Source organism: Panthera tigris, chromosome X (assembly GCF_018350195.1).
Source record: "Panthera tigris isolate Pti1 chromosome X, P.tigris_Pti1_mat1.1, whole genome shotgun sequence".
NCBI classification, from domain to species: Eukaryota; Metazoa; Chordata; class Mammalia; order Carnivora; family Felidae; genus Panthera; species Panthera tigris.
In genome coordinates, this window is record NC_056677.1 from 43108637 (window position 1) to 43126326 (window position 17690).

The 17690-nt window shown below is 41.0% G+C and overlaps 1 protein-coding gene across 3 annotated transcripts; it reads right to left on the reverse strand.

Annotated features, from left to right (window-relative positions):
- Positions 1-1295: 1295 nt before the first annotated feature.
- AKAP4 (A-kinase anchoring protein 4) lies at positions 1296-12068 on the reverse strand. Of its 3 annotated transcripts, none has more exons than XM_007090089.2 (6): positions 11924-12068; positions 9010-9105; positions 7932-7982; positions 7270-7371; positions 2646-4784; positions 1296-1642 (listed from the first exon to the last, which is right to left on the reverse strand). In XM_007090089.2, exons 2-6 carry the CDS (start codon positions 9103-9105, stop codon positions 1487-1489), a joined length of 2544 nt encoding a protein of 847 aa, XP_007090151.1. In that variant the 5' UTR covers positions 11924-12068; the 3' UTR covers positions 1296-1486. The 3 variants fall into 3 exon arrangements, with proteins under 3 accessions (XP_007090151.1, XP_007090150.1, XP_042830995.1); XM_007090088.2 differs by lacking the exon at positions 11924-12068 and adding an exon at positions 11022-11169; XM_042975061.1 differs by lacking the exons at positions 7932-7982; positions 11924-12068 and adding an exon at positions 11022-11169.
- Positions 12069-17690: the final 5622 nt, after the last annotated feature.

The following is a 17690-nucleotide window of genomic DNA, read 5'->3' on the forward strand; positions in this document are numbered from 1 at the left end:
GGAGAAGGAGAAGGATCTGTGGTAGCTCAACTCCAAAGCTTTTTCATGGGGCGGGTGTGACTGGAAAAGGTTTGATTAGCTTTCGTATGAATTGGGGAGTTTCAAAAGTCCTGCTTAGAAGAGGCCTGTCTTTACTTCTAACTGGTCCAGACATTGTGGAGAAGTTGGCAATGTTTGCCTCTGTGCCTCTTACCTCCCCTAAAAAGTGCCTCTGTGGGTCCCCTACTCAGAGAACCTTGCTTTCAGTTTGAAAGCATATCAATAGCACTTGAAACCGTGTTAGATGGGCTTTGCAGGGTACAACTTCCTTCATATAGCTACACTTGTAACAAGATTCTCCTGTGCAAAGCATCTTCCCATCCATTTCTCTACTTGAACCTCTAAACAGTGAAGGTAATTTTTAGCTATACTTTACAGATAAACAAGCTGGGTCTAGGTGACTCTATAAAGCCATGTGACTAGTAAGAGGCAAAAGTATTGACTTCTGAATCCGAAGGATGTCACATCCTGCACTTGTAAGTAAGCCACAGCATCTCAAAGGCACCAGAGCGTGCCACAGCAAACTAGCTAACAGAGGACCACAGAACCGAAACCCCAGTCTTGATCTTACTTGTAATGAATTCTAGCATTATGATTGACCTCTGAGAAGCATGCAGCCAATCTGAGGATTTAGCGCTGGTCTCAAAAGAGACGTTGGGATTCACATAGGGTGGCTATGAATTTACCATCCTGTAGCTTTATTCTCAGAAAGATTTTCTCTCAGACTGATGGAAGACCAGGAAATCTCATCAATTGAAGTAAATGACTTCTAAGAAAGCTTTATTCACATGTAGGGGAGGATCAGATCCCATTGTAGTTCTGGATAGTATCTATCCATGTGCAGTAAACAGTGAGGGTGTGTGTGAGGCAAGGGGGAGCAATGTCCATGGGTAATATACTTTCTTTCTTCAGTTAGATTTCATGTAAGATAGCCCATCTTCAAAATCTTAACAAATCCCAAGAAGGTTGCATCCTTGGGATTAGAAGAGGAATTATCAAGTTAGTTATGAAATTCTGAGAGAAATAGGGAGACCACAGGTGAAGAAACTCTAAAGAGATTGTATACTGAGATTTGGACAAACCAGGTTGCTTGGGGACTTGGGACATATGTTATAGCCCTGGGTCTTGGGTGCTCAGAAAAGAAGCCAGGGTGAGAACTGGACACATGTCCAACACTGTATCACCAGGTCCTTGGAATTAAACCCATTCTCCTACCTTGCGTCAGGTCTATCTGATCAAGAAAACAATTACACGTTTTTTTAAATTTTTTTTATTCATGTTATTGCCCAGCTTTTGGACACCCTGTATTTGCACAGTCCAACTGCTCAGATGTATTAGGAAATACAATCATGTGGTGTGCAGTTCACTGGCCTGATGGTGGAGATGTTCAGGCTGGGATGGAATGCTGCTAGGGGAGTAAAGGAGAGGAGTCAAAGGAGTTGTTAGCTCACAGGTTAGTGAGCAACCAGTCTAGCAGTTGTTTCTTAGCCATGTTTCCCACGGCTTCATCCAGTTGTCGTTCCTTGGCAAACTTCATGACCTCGTGAAGAAGATCTCCTACACTGTACCCCTTCTCTGCTGCCTTAGCTGAAACTTCGGGAAGCTGTGGAGAGAGCAGAGGTAGCTTGAGTCACATGATGCTTTTGGAGAAGGGACCTAGATGGATAAAGTGAGCCATGATTCTAGGATTAAAGTCTGACACAGATGCAGGACTGGAGGCTTCTGACATGGCTTTCCTTTTACCTCAGCCCTCCTCTAATGACATAGATCAAAATGCCACAGGACTTTCTTTTTGAGCTTCAGAAAACAAACTCTGGAATCAATTGTGTTCACCAAATACTTCTGATAGGTGCTAGATCCTTCAATTAGTCTGTGATGATTGCTAGGTCAGTGTTAGGGGTTGCCATTCCCCAGCTTCCCTGAAAAAGTATGTGATTGGAAGTAGAGACAATCTCCTGGTCTTGGACTGAAAATAATTTTGGTTCAGTGTTTTATTTCTCTTGAACCCATCTAATTTAGGAAACACAGCTGTGAGATGTGTGTGTGTGTGTGTGTGTGTGAGAGAGAGAGAGAGAGAGAGAGAGAGAGAGGAGAGAGAAGCAGTATGTGTATGAATGCTGGTATGAGACTGGAAGGCAAGACCAAGACTAGGATGAAGTAAGTGAGGTGCGTAGGGCAAAAAATTTAAGGAGGCAAGTACTCTTGGGACACATGCAGGACCCGTGAGTTTGGGAAGGAGCTCCGTAGCTCCCTTTTTCTTTTTTTTTTTCTGTCTCTAATCCTTTGAGGGCCTTCAAACTCAAAACATGACTCAAAAATTGTTCCCCGATGTGTTACCAAATAGTTTGTTGAAAGGATCACTGATAAAATGAGCTAATTTTACTCTCCTCCTCTTGTAGAAGTGCACAGGCCTTGAGATATCCAGAGCCCCACTTAATGATTCACCACTTCTGTCTTTTTACAAAATGAAAGTAATTCGTGAAGTGCACAGTAAAGAACAGGCTTGGAAAAAAATTGGGCTTCTCTTGGGTTCTAAGTACAATGCTGCCTCCCTGCCCCTGCCAATCCCAACCCTCTTTTCTTCTTGTGTCTATTGCATTGCTTACCTTCTCCAGTTGTCCATCATCATCTCCCATGAAGTACAACATGGGCACGTTAAATTGGGAGGCTGCGATCCACTGCAGGACAGCCTGGAGCTGTTTCTGCAAGTTACTGGTTGAGCACTGATTATTAACTATGACTTCAGGCCCAGTTGAATGTTGATGGGTCTGTGGCATCGCACCATCATGACTGTATCTGGAGCCACCAACCTGGTAATTGGGGTTGTTTGCCAAGGCTGCTTGTTCTTCCAACTCAGCAAGGGCTGCCCTGTTATTACTATACTTAGCCATGATAAGGCACAGCTTCATCACAGATTCTACCAGTTGATCTATAAATTGGCGGTTCACTTGCTTCATGCCAGTGGTAGAGTCAAGTTCTTGATTGTCCTGGTATTTTTCTTCCCGTCTGTCAGGTCTCTTAGACATGGAAACTGCTTTGCTTGTTCTGGGCTCAGAACGCTTGTTCTCACCTTCACATGGGTCATCACAGTTGAAGGGGCTTTCACTAAGCAGTTTCTGGATCAGCGTTAAAACAATGTTTGACATATCGAGCTTCTGGGAGTCCAGCTGTTGATTTTCCTTTAGAGAGGTGGATGGTCCAGGAGCTTCACGAGATTCTAGACGTTTCATTGGAAGTGCCTTGGCGCTTTGGCCACTTGCACACTTTTCATATTGGGCACTCTGAGTCATATAGCCCATGGTGGAACTAGGACACTCGTCTTCTAATGCATCTTTGCCTTTGGCCTGCTGGGTCAGATGGTACTGGATCAACATAAGGGCAGACACAATCAAGTCCTTTGCCAGCGAATCTGTGGAAGGGCTGATCTTTTCTCTATTTTCCTCCATATTGGCACATGCTTTGCCAGGCATCTTGCCTTGGTTTCCTTGCTTTTGGTTCCACATGGTCAGGCCCTCCTTGAGGATGTGTTCACCGACTTTCTCGGCACTGGTCAATGACTTGCACTGCTCTGGTTTCATCTTGCCTTTGTCCTTCCCCTTCATCTCAGCTTTCATAGCTGAGAATTCAAGACTTTGGTTTTTGCATTTGGGATCATGGGACCCAGCTTTCAAGGATGCATATGACAGACTCTGTGATTTAGTCTCCTTCTTCTCCCCAAGAAGAGCACTGACCAGACGCTTCAGCATGGCTTCCATGATATCTGCAGCATTTTGTTTTCCGTGGTTGAACAGATTCCTCTTGACCGCTGAGACAAAGTCTGAGTCAGTCATCAGGACCCCAGTGATATTATGCAGGTTCTTCATGCAGGAATCAATCAAATCAGACACAATTTCTTTGGTGTGTTTTAACAACACCCTCTTCAGGACCACACAGGCTGGAACTTGCTTCCCAGAGCTATGTATTTTCAAGGTCTTCATAACAGAGACAATCATGTCAGATGCCACCTGATTTGCATAAACCATGAGCCCTTTGCTGATAGAATCTGCAAATTCTTTGCTGTCTCTTTGACACATCTGTTTGTCACCACCCTTGTTCTTGTTGGACAATTCACTATACAGAAAGGTTTTCTGGCCACCTTCCCTGCACTCCTCCCCAGTGCCCCGCATTTCTTCAGAGGTCAGTTCCACAGCATCATGGGCCATTTTAGAAGCGATCTTCCTCACAGCACTTCGAGGGCTGTTTTTACCCTTTTCCCCGGGGGATGAATAGATAGAATGATGAAGGCACTTGCTTCCACCTTCCAACTTCTCCTTGATTTCCTTACGAGCCATCTGGATTACCAGAGAAGATAGTCGGTTGACATAGAAGGAAAGGTCATCCATAGAACATTCGCCATCAGGGGAAATAACTGCCCTCTGATTGCTAGGAGATTTGGCTGGAGGAGTGGAAGGACTCTGGTTATTGTTGGTGTTTTTGGCTGCTGTAGTTTCTAGACATAGCCGTTGAGGTCCGTTGGCCAAATAATCTATGTTTAGTTGGTCGGCATAGACGCTGTAGCAGTTCTCAGAGGGTAATTTGTGATTTTTGTCTTCTGTGTCTCCTACTTTGTGTTTACAGCTAGAGGCTGAGGGGCTCAGTGCATGCTGGAAGCCCAAGGCATACTTCTGGAGGTCATTCAGAAGCCAATTGAGGACACTTATGGGATCAGAGGGAGCTTGTTTGAAAAGACACACAGATCCCTCCGTCTAAAAAAAGAAGAACACCTATCCATAAGAGTTTGGGTAGGGTACTTCTTTCGCTCATTTTATTTAGAAGATATATCTTCTAAACCACACAGATTAGGGATTTGGCCTTTAGAATTTGCATGGGAACTTAACATACAATTATAACCATTAATACATGTTCAAACACAAGTGGCAGCCACAAAAGATCAGAGTATATACATTGGTACACTTAACTACACCTGATTGTTAGCAATATATTTGCCAATTTCATCTGTGTGTGTGCTTATCTCAATATGTGTCAAAAATGTATCCATGTATCCATTGTGTGCATATGCATATTAATATAGCAATTCATAAGTGTGAACATTTCAATAGATGTGAGAATGTGTCAGACTGCATTGTGTGTGAAGATGTGCGTGTGTATATGTGTGTGTATATGTGTATGTCAGTGCACATGTTTGAGTAGGTATAAGGATGTGTAATATGTTGACATCGATACCCACTGCCACATGTGCATGTTACTGTGTATATGTTGTACATGTGTGGGAATGTAAACATGAGAGTGTGTATGTCAGTGTATCTGAGAATATGTAAATAAGCAAGTGCCAATTTGAATGATATGCATATATTTATGATATAAATCCAGTAGCATGTATCATGCAGCCATAAATGCATTTGTGTATATTACTGCATACATTCACATAGTAACATACACTCTCATTAATATATTCATGTATAGTTAATGCATACTATATTAATATGTGTATGTTAAAATATGACTGTGTGGAAATAGGTGATTGAATAATGACTATGTAGTCTGTCAATAAATTGGGTATCACTTATGCTCTATTTATATGCTAGGTCAGTGCGTGAGAGTGTGTATTAGTACACACACCCTCGCATTTGCGTTTGTGTGTGAATACATGAGTGGGGATGTTATTGCATTTGTATGGATGTGTGTATCAATGCATTCAAAGAGAGTTAGTGACTATGTATCATTTTGTTTAAGTTTGTATGGGTGTGTATCAACATGAAGTATATTTATAGGTGTGTATGCTTATACCTGAGTCTGTATGGTCACCAATGTTTTGATCAAGGGTTATGGGTGTTAATGTGTGTGAGTATATGTTTATGCATAGTGTGCATGGATATATATATATATGTGGATGTTTATGTGTGTCACATGTGGGCGTGCCAAGGTATCTGACTCTGTATGACTGTATATCACTGTTTATGAATAGGTCAAATACATAAATTTGTTAGATTAGTGCTTATGTGTGTTTGTCAATGTCACAGGTAGCCAGGCATGAGTATGTCATTGCTTGTATAAATTCCTTTTTGTTAATGTATATAGATGTATGTATCAATGTATATGTCACTTTGTGTAGATTTATATGCTTGTGACTGTGTATGCCCATGTCTGGGTATGTGTATATGTATTATATACTTTTTCTACTCAGTGCTAAGTGCCATGGCCCTCTTTGCCCCTTTGATTGCTTCATCTCCTGTCTTTTCATGGAATTCCTGGAAACGTGAGGTCATGATAAGTTCAATTTTTGCAAATGGGCTTGATACAATCAAGGGTATCTGCCTTGTGTGTAGGAAATATGGGCTGCTCTTTTAAAAATAAACACCAGGTATAATTTATCCCTTTCTTGAGGCTCCAAAATTGAGTTGGCCACCCCCAACTGAACTCAAAACTATTTAGAGAATATTTTGCAACTGGCTTTTCCTTCCTTAGGGGTTACACTCATCATTCAAAAGGTGCCTGGGGGGCCAGAAATGATGTTTCTCATTATAACATGAGCCTAGGAACATAGAACAAGAAATATTTGACTGTTTTGCACTAAAGCCAAATATCCTGTGCCAATACCAGCCGCTCTGAGCTTGTAGGACTGTGGGGATGACTTGTCATGTACTCTAATGCCTACCCCAAACCAGAGGCCCAACAGATATAATCCTTACACAAAAACAAAAGGATTCTATATGTGACAGGGGCATACAATTCTAATTGTTTCTAACTTTATGCTATCCAATAGCCTAGGTAATCTCTTGGACAATAGGGTAGGAACAAGGCAACTACAGTTCTTGGTTGTTGTGGATTCTCTCTGCTCCATATCCTCATTCTTCCTTCTTGGTCTCTGGGCAATGTGGGGCACACAAGTCTATTACAAGCCAGCAAAGAATAATGCAAAGGATCTTGCTTATAAGCCCACATCCTAATTAGGATAAGAATAGCAAAGTTATGTTTGGAGTACGTACCTGAAATCAGGAAAGGGCATTATGAGCCTTTGTGATTAGTGCCATTGTTAGATACCTGAGCATTGAACTTACCGTTACTCTGAACTTAGGACTGTGTTCTCTAGAATGTCATAGTATTCAAATTTATGGGCATGTTTGACAATAATTATCTTACTATCTGTGAACCAGAGTCCTCAGACTCAGCATTCAGGTCTAAGAATTAGACCTAAGAATTAGAAAGGGTGAGCTCAGAGACTAAGTATACCTTAGACTGGTCTTGCTTCTCAGTATCCTTGATGACAATAATCTCTTTTTCTTCTAGATTCCCCAGGTTTAAGTCACCTTCTGAACTGGAACCAGCAGTATCCTATGGAATTAAGGGATAAGATTTTTATGAACAGTTGGTTTTTGAGACTTCTCTAGGCTGCCCTCCTAGGCTACCACTTCAAAGTATGAATGTTATGTCTCCTATTATGCTTTTCTTTCTGAAGGAGAGGTAGGACTGTAGTGCTCTCTAGTCTTTGAAGAATGATAAAGTTCCCTCCACAAATTACTACTCCCCTTTCCCAAGCCCCACAGAAGGTATTCACAAAGCTGTCAGTCTCAGGAATCATATTCTGTTAATCATCAAACTTTTGGACAGGTTTTTTTTTTTTTAATTTCGCTTCTGACATCCTATTTTCTATGTGTTAATTCTTTCAGCCCTACCAACAACTTAAGTGGCTTCTAAAATGAGATTTGGTATCTAGAGTGACAGTAAATTCTGAACCAGGGATCCTGAGCTCACAAGAACAATGACCTTCCATTTGAATCTCCTCCACCTTTCCACACTCTGCTACAGCCTTTCGCTTTTCTCATGCTGTGGCTGATAAAACCCACTCAGCAGTTTCCCACCCATTCCAAGGGAGGGGAGCAGAGAATACCCACCTTAGGATCTTTACCTTCCACATTCAAGGTAGACACATCGACAAAGCATATCTGTATCAAATTAGGAGGGTGAATTTAGAAAAACTCTAAAGACTGTAATTTCTTTCTGAGAGATGACAATAGCACTTACCTTATAGGATTCTTGTGAGGACTAATTAAGATACTGAATGTAAAGCTTTTAGCAGAGTGCCGGTACACAGTAAGTACTCAATAGATGTTAATATGATTATTACTAGGCAGACAGAATCTAAGCATTCCTGTAGTTCATAAATGAGAATACCTACCTGTCAGACAGAAGCCCAAAATATAATATCCACATTTATTAAGAAAACTGAGAAGAGAGGTGGCTTGCCCAACCGACACAAACTCAAAGGTGGAACTTTCATTAGAAGTTGATTCTAATTGATTCCCAGTTTACAGCACTTTCTGCTATAGTGTTCCCCAAATGTGGTATTTTTACTACTGATGATATAGAATATTTTAGGTGGTACGTAAATAGATGTTTGTATGTAATAGGTGTACTTGCTGTTGTTTATTTGGAAAATACATACTAAAACATCGAACCTGTGGTGTTACAGACAATAATGCTTAGGGTGATGGTAATTTTTAAATGTATTTGAATTTTAAATTAATTTTTAAAAACATAGCAGAAATATGTATTAAGTAAATAATAGTATGAGTGGTGCTGGAACAAGATAAAAAAAATGTGAAGTACTATGCAAATCACTTGAAGTTTGGGAAACAGAGCATGAAGTATTTTGCCCTCCTGAGGGAGTCCCACTTTAGTGTAACTGACTGGTAGCTAGATGACATTGTGACTTCAGAAGTGTTAGGTAATAAGGGCTGGTAACTAGGCAACCACCACTTCTCCCTCCCCCTCAGACTCCCCCCTAACCTTCCAGCCCCAGGTCCTTTACATCACTCCTGGTCCTGACTCTCCCTTTGTCCTTGTGTCGTTGAGCTTGGTTGCTTGGAGACATCACAGTATCACTGTCCATTAGTCTATCCTGGGCTCCAATATATCTATATTCCTACACTGATCCTTTCCACTCCTTGGTAGGGGTAATTTTATACTTACGACTTTCCGGTCCTGATCTTGCTGTCCTTTTGGGCTGTAGAGATCAACCTTGCACACGCCCCTGCGGCTATGTAACCAGTCAATATCATCAGACATCTGTAAAGAGAAGGGAAAGAAATCTGAATATATAACTATATAACTATATAGCTATATAACTATATAACTATATATATATATATATATATAGTTATATATATATATACATATATATATATAACTATATATATATATATATATATATACTCAGCCAGTTTCTAAAAGCCATATATAACTATATAACTATCTAAGCTATATAACTATATAACTATATATATGCTTTTAGAAACTGGCTGAGTTTGGGTAAGAATCTCTGAAGGGCTTCCTGAAACCCATCTGTATGTTTCAATTAGGTTTAGACTAGGCACTGGAAGGGTGAGCAATGGGGGAAGGAACTATGAAATGTTTGAACTTGATAATCAGGATCATTTAGCACAGTCCATAGTCTCCTTTAATTTAGACTTCCTACATCAAGTATTTGGAATCATGGGAGTATCATATTAATTTGTGAGAAACAAGTCAGGAAAAATGGCAGTCTGAGAAGCAAATTTAAAGGAGGTCTAGGGACTTTAGGAATTAAATTTAATGATTTACTTCTACCCAACTCTACTAGATCTCATGTGTCTCCACTTCTGTTTACCCACTCTAGGTTACCTCAAAGAATAAAGCTCATCTCATCCTCTTTAACTGAATTTTAGCTAACTCCAGTTCAACCAGAGTCTTTCTCATTACATCAAAGAAAATGAAATTAGGTAAATAGCTGTAATACTTATTACATAGGGCCATTGGAAAAGATTAGGGTCAACACCAGTAGAGTAAATAAATAACCCTTTTAATCAAAACAACATAGAAGATTCCAACATAAAACAAGTTTATGAATGCTGAGAAAACTTCCTAATAGCTGTAAGTATAACCAAAAGACAGATGTCTGAGGGAAGACCAGACCCTGATCCCATAGGCCAAGTTTAATTTTATTTTTGAAAGAAAAAAGAATCTCTGCCAACTTCTTCCAACCCCCCACCTCCCACCACCTCCCACCCTGGCCTGGAACTAAAAGTAAAAAGGAAATGGCAGAGGCCACTGATTGATTTTTGCTATGTAAGACCTCAGATCTATGTTCAGGAAGACACAGTTAAGAGCTCAGTAGAATTGTTTTGGTTTCTGGAGCTTGAATTTGATTTCTTTTTAAAATTTAACAAGAGAAGCCTTTTTGCCAAGTTATTAGAGGGCAGTTGAATTCCTTTTCCCCAACTCCCTTAAAAACTTAGAACCTTTTAACCTCTACCTCCCTCCCCTCCCTCTCTTTACTCTTCTTCCCCCCCTCCCTTCTTCCTTTCCTCTCCCTCCTTCCCTACTTATCTTCCTCTCTTTCTCCATCCTTCCCTCCCTCACCCCTGCCCTCCTCTCTCCTCCTTCCTTCCCCTCCCTTACCTCCCCTTCTCTCTCCTTCCCTCCCCTTCTCTCTCCTTCCCTCCCCTCCTTTGTCTTTCCCTCCCCTCCCTTCCTCTCTCCTTCCCTCCTCTCCTCTCTCCTTCCCTCCCTCCCTCCCCTGCCATCCCCTCTCTTCCCTCCCTCCCCTCTCTCCCCTGCTCTCCTCTCTCCTTCTTCCCTCCCTCCCTTGCCCTCCTCTTTCCTCCTTCCTTCCCTCTCCCTCTCTCTCAACATTTTTATAACAGCTATCCTCTGATGGTTATCTTTTCACACGATACTGCATTTCTACCCTTTGCCATTCCCAACTGCCCGCCCCCAGATCTTTTCGGGCTCTCACTTCAAGAATGTCTACACACCCCTGAAAAAGTTTTAGGAAAGGGCTTCCCACACCCACTCATAAGAGGGAGTTTCTTTTCTAAAAAAACTAGAGATGACTAGCATAGGAAAAAAGAAGGAAAGTCATAGAGGTCCCTCATATGATTTGGATATAGCCTTAGTCCAAATCCAAAAGAATTGTAAAAAAATAAAATTTGTGAACTCATTACCTTGATAATGAAGTTATTTTAGGCTTTTCGCTGAAACTGTGCCACCCAGAAGGGAGATGTGCCCCTTTAGATGGAAGTGGGCAGTGCCAAGTTCTTGGGCACTTGCGGCTGGCTGCCACCCCAGTCAGCTGTTGGATGAGACTGATGGGCCAGGCTTTTCCCTGCTGCCTTTGACCCGGGGGTGTGACAACATAATTGGTTGGGTCACAATGCCTGAGACTAGCAACCTCAGCAAAGGTGTGGCAATCTGGCAAACTCAGTAGCCCTTCACATCAAAAGCACATGAGGCTGTCTGCTGTACAACAACCCTTTTCTGTTCTCTCTAGGAAGGTACACATATTTATTTCACATTTTGTCCAGCTCACAATCCCTTGAGACTTCCATTCTCTTTCCTCTTCTTGTTTCCAGAACAATCTAATCATATTAGTTACCTGTTTGGTGGGGGTCTGTATTTTTCACATAGAGAATTACCACCAGCCTTAATGAATAAAAAACTATTAATTTTCACATCTTAGCTTATTTCTCTTTGGGTTTCCCACTAGAGATTCAGAGTTATGTGGCAAGAGATCTTTGGATTTATGTAGAAACAAAAAATGTTGAAGTCCTTTCTGGATATCCTGAATAAAAGTATAAAAATAAAAAGTTGGAGGCTGCCTTAATAGCTTCTGTGATTTCACCTCACCACGAAGACACCCCCTTAGCTAGTCAAAAAGAAGTCAGAGGGAAAAATGGGTGATGGGCATTGAGGATGGCACTTGTTGGGATGAGTGCTAGGTGTTGTATGTAAGCGATGAACCACAAGAATCTACCCCAAAAGCCAAGAGCACACTGTATACACTGTATGTTAGCCAATTTGACAATAAATTATATTAAAACAAGGAGAAGTTAGAAAATGCCCCTACCTTGGTAGTACTAGAGTAGGCTGTTTCACAGGACCTTGGGATGATTTTTTTCTTGTTAATTTGGATGCTGTGATGACCCTTCTAGTCTGACACAGGATGTTGCTTCTTCCCTCAACCCTCCATACTCTCCTAAAGCCTTCCCCACCAGCTGGCCCCAGAACTCCTACTTAATGACATCACTGTTTCTATGGAGAACAGTGACAGCACAAAAATGGGAGCTTTATTCTTAGGAGTATGCATGCCTAGCAAACTCTAACCTTCATCATGAGACATAATTTTCTAAGAAAAAAAGGCTAGTCTACTTAGGACAGGGTCAGCCTTGCACAGACTTTTTAAGTTATGAAAGGACCTGAGCCCCACTTACTCTTTTTCATTATATGGCTCGTGCTGGATTTCTGGCTACCATATTCTTTAAAGGATTATCCATTAGACTTTGAGGTGCCTTTAGGTTAGCCTCAGTTTCACAACATTAGCCCATAACCAAATGGCTCACACTGTGCCCAAGTCTCATCTTTTTTCCTCTCCTTCCTCCATATGTTTCCACTTTAACCTCATACATGTGAATAAATGCATCTGAACTAATTATAAGTCGAGATGATCCCCTAAATAATAGAGTTTTGTATTCTTGATTCTACTTCAATTTCTTCTTGTTACCCCTGAGACTGCATGTCTTGCCTAACCCTGATGTACAATTTCAATCTTGTTAGTTTATGACATCAAAAAGAAACAGAACTGGATATTTGTTAAGAGTGGCAAGACAGATTTTATTCAGACTACTGCAGTAAGGAATAGAATCTTCCAGTGAACAGAGCTCAACTCCACTGAAACAAGAGGCAGAAGGCTTTTTAAATGTTGGGGTGTGCTAAAGGAAAAAATGCTGAGGGAAACGTGTGTGTGTGTGTGTGTGGGGGGGGGGGGGTGATCAATGTGATTAGGGCAACTGTGTTTGCTAACTGGTACTTATCGAAGTTAGGCTCCTATCCTTTCACAGAGATTAGGAGACAGGGGTCCTATCTTTCTTGATAATTACCTTTCAAAGGGATGGCTCCTAGGTCCTTGAGAAAAATATTTCTGGGTTGTAGAAGATATATCTCAAAGTAACAGAGAAAGGATTTACAATGATAGGTTTTCTAAAGAAATGCTCTAAGAAAAGGGAGGTCAGGGGCCTATAATCAGGTTTTGGCTGAAACAAACAGTAAATTCTTCTGGCAGTGTTGAACTTCCGTAGGCAGGTCTTTTAAGGATGCTGGGGTCATCATCCTAGGGATATGGCCTTGAGCTGATAGAAACTATGTTAGTGTTTGTTCAAATCTCTTAATGTATGGAATGGATGATACTGTTTGTACCCAAAGTTGCAGTTCTTATCAGCTATGGTTGAGGCCTAGTTGAGAAGAAATTTCCTGGGGCCTGAGTATATCAAGTCATCATGTTGTATACTTTAAATATATACAATTTTTATTAAAAATACATTTTGGTCAAGGAGGGAGTCTTTGTAAGTCAGTGGTGATGAATTAAATCCACAGTACAAGACTTGTTTTCCCTGTATCATTTTTTTTTTGTCAAGACTTTTGATTAAAGAAAAAGTTGGAGCTCCTGTGTCTGGCTCATGTCTGTGGAATAAGAAGCAAAGAATAAAACTGTGTATTTATTCTCCAAGCACAAGAATGTATATCCCTAAGATTAAAAAAACAAAAAAACCCTCGCCCCAAAAACCTCTATGTTTATCAGCCCAGAAGGGAACAACTGTGATCTGGGCCTGGAAAATGTCTTACTAAATCTCCTGAATGACAAAAAGAGAACTATTATGGATGATTAGAGCCCTGTCTCACAGCGCCCCAATCCTGTCATCCTGGAGGCTACCCAGGAGCAAACAAGAGCAGCATTTGGATGGGAAACCAACAACAAAAATGTAAGGAGGCTCAGTCATAGGTTATGGTATGTCCTCTGCCTCTTCTTTCTCTTAAGCTCCTGAGATTCTCAGACCAGCGTATACTGACTAGAGATGGCAACAGATGGGTGGGGTAGAAGGGATGTTCAAAGAGTCAGAAGAAGGAATATGGTGTGTCAGTGTGTGAATATTTGTAAGGTACAAGGCATGTACTTAGATCAGCCTTTAGGAGCCGAACATAGAGATGTTAAACAAAGAAGCTTTGATTGTCTTTTTTTTTTTTAAACCATCATCATCCATTTTCTAACTTTGTTTATTCTAACCAAACATCTCTTCCATACAAACTTGTGAATAATTGTAGAAATCAACACCTTAAATATGCTTTCAGTCTACATTTCTTTTGAAACAGCTATTAAGATAGTAAAAACGGGACCTGTGTTTGTCACTGTTCTGAATAATGGCAAAATGAAATTTAAATGAGCTGAACTATTAGCCTTCATGAAATCACTGTCTGCCTGTTAGCCTAAGTATCTTCCAGTCTCAGATTAGGCTACCTAATTTAGTTTATGAGATGGCACTGTGACCATTTGGAAAATGTGCAGTGATACCAGTGATTTACAGACATTATTTATTGTGGAGCAATATAAATGTAACTCCTGTTCTCCTGAATTATTTTTCAGACATGAGAATACACACTGTCATTTACAGCAGCTTCTCACAACCATGCTAAAGTGAAATATTAGATAGCTATTCTGAACATCTCAGCACCGGTGCTGCATAATTACTTCCATCAAGTATTTATGTTATATCTGTACTGGGTATACCTGGCCTTTCCTATTTGTGATTGAAGTAGTGGAGGGAGAAAATAAAGGACTTTGAAATGCTATAAATATTCTCTCTCTCTCTCTCTTTTTTTATTCCAGAGGGAAGCTGTTAAAGAAAAGAAGGTTCTTAGATATGTTGGGGTTTCCTTTTAGGCAGAGGCTTAATTAGGCAGCTAAGGTCTGTTCTGTGGCCTTGTTGTAGATAATGACTTAATAGCTATTTGTGAAAGGTGGGCTTGGCTTGACAGTTGCCATTTCTGGTCAGGCTCCTCCCTCTTATAATTGGGAAATTTCCTTCCTCTGATTTCCTAGAACATTTGCTTCTTGTCTGTATAATTCATCTGACATTTACTAGATCTGGCCTTGTAGAGTTAATTAACTTTTTCTATTCCTGGATCACCTGCTTCAAAAGCCGGGCAGGCAGCCAGTTTTTCCCATCTCTCATTGTATTCGCTGCAATACAGCCCACGGCTGGGCTCAGGGAACAAATGATGGTGTTAGAATTTCAGGTAGCAAACAATTCAGAAGCCACGGAGTCCTGGGAATCTGTAATAATATTTCAGTGGGCAGTATACTTCTTAGAGAAGTAACTCTCAGACTTTAGTGCGGCTCAGAATCACCTGTAGGACTTGTGAAGCTAGTTGGGCTCTGTCCCAGAGGTTTTAATTCTGCAGGTCTGGAGTGGGGCCTGAAAATTTGCCCGGTACTGTGTTTTACATGCATCATCATATTTAATTGTCACACAGCCTTAAGAAACGGGTACTATTTTAATCCCGATTTCATCTCAATGGGGGGCTGGATCAATGGGGGAAGCCATTTGGCTGGGTGTAAGGCTAGGTGAGGCACTACCCATTACATCATTTAACGGTTGGGTGGGTGTATGTGTATGCGCGCCCAGAGTGGTACGCCTTTTCTTTCTTTGAAGGGTCTGAAAACGCCCAAGAGAGATTTCTTGAGGAAAAGAAAAGTATAAGGGGGTATGTCCTCTGATCTTTTGGCCCCATCTGGTGGTTTCAAGTCTGAACAAAGTGCTCATCTGTTACCCCCCCCCCCCTGCTGGTGAGAATGGTGGGGTCGGACCGCCTGCCTCCGCGATCCATTTTCTGAGGCGACTTTTTCTGGAGGGGGTTGCTCTGAGGCGATTGCTCTGAGGAAGTTATTCTGAGGTGGTTAGTGCCTTTTGACCCCATCCGTGTTTTGTTTTGTTTTGTTTGTTTCCGTTTCCTACTACTTGGGGAGTCCATTTTCAATACGTAGCGTTTGTTCCAGCCCGTCTATGGCTTGTTAAAAGTAAAACTTGTTTTTCTAGGCATTAAACGGGTCTTTTGCCTTATATGTGTAAATATATAAACATATATTTTGTGTCAGAGCTGGAGATTTAGGTGAGGGAGCTAGGCTGTGAATAGGATTTTTTTTTCTTGTCAAACCGACAAACTTGTCTCCAATGTCTGATGGAAAGTACTTAAATATAGCATTAACTGGCAATAACGTTTTTACTCCCCCCCCCCCCCATAGTATCTTTGTCAGTGAATGAACGTTTTAAACAAAGACCCTTGGAGGAGAGGAAGGGGATCTGGAAGCGTGAAGCTTTTCGGTTCCCTCGAGGCATTGGTGGGCACCCCCTCCCGTCCCCCACCCCCAGACTCTCTTAAGGTTCTCCTTGATTTGAAGAATGTTAAAATGGGGTGAAGACTGGCCTAGTCTTCCTTCCGCTTTGTTTTGTACTTGCCCCGTGGGGGTGTCAGGCTGAGACCGTGCCTGTTGCTCTCAAATCAAGAGGGTAAAATGGGGGTAATGAGTTCATGTGGCCACTAGGAGGTCGCAGCAACTTGGAAAACATGTTTCCACACAGTGTGAGATCATCCCTTAGAGAAACCTGTTTTGCCAAGGCATTCCTCAAATTAAAGGTGAAATTGGCGATCCTGCCCTCATAGAATCACTCTCCATCCTAAAAACCTCACTTTTTGTGTATATTTATTGATGCATCTCCTTCAAAAAAGTTGTTTATAGGTTCCAGGAAATCAGGGATTATTGTATTTCATCATGAGCTTTATCTTTCCAGACGGGGTAATGCTTGAGGAGAATGACTGTGTTTTACTGATTTTCATTTACCCTGCAAGGGATAGCACTAGATTCGTATATGCTTAAGGATATGCTTAAGGATATTTACATAACTGAAAAATCAGTATGTACACCTGAAACTAATATGTTATCTACCAATTATATATCAGTTAAAAAATAACGAAAATTAGTGGTAACAGTTGTTCAAGAATTGCCATGGCCAAGAATGTTGAGCCACCTTTGTCCAAATTGCCTGGCTTGTTGCAGTAAGTTCCTAACTGGTTCTGAGTCTTTCCTTGCTACTCTTAAACAGAATTTTTTGAAAGAATCAATATATTTTATTAGCTAGTTATTTTTAAAACAGCTTTATTGAAATCTAACTCACATACCACATAATTCACCTATTTAAAGTGTACAAATTAATGATTCTTAGTATATTCAGAGTTGTGGAACCATCACCATAATCAATTTGAGAACTTTTTCATCACCAAAAAAGAAGTCATACCCCATCTCCCCTAACCCTATGCTTTAAAATTTTTTTTCTTTAATGTTTACTTATTTTTGAGAGCGACAGAGCATGAGCAGAGGAGGGACAGAGACAGAGGGAAGTGAGAAGAGGAGGGACAGAGAGAATTACAGAATTCAAAGAGGCTCCAGGCTCTGAGCTGTCAGCACAGAGCCCAAAGCAGGGCTTGAACTCACAAACAGGGAGATCATGCCCTTAGCCAAGGTCAGAGGCTTAACCAACTGAGCCACCCAGGTGCTCTTCCCCTAAATCTATACTTACCCAGGCTTAGGCAATCACTAATTTACTTTCTGTATAGATTTGCCTGTTTTGGACATTGCATATAAATGGAATCATGTAGTAGGTGGGTCTTTTGTGACTGACTTCTTTCACTTAGCATAAGTTTCCCCAGTATGGAATTGTGACAGCATGTGTGAAATGTTTACGAGTGACTCTCTTTCAACACTCAGTGCCAAGGATTTTTTCTGG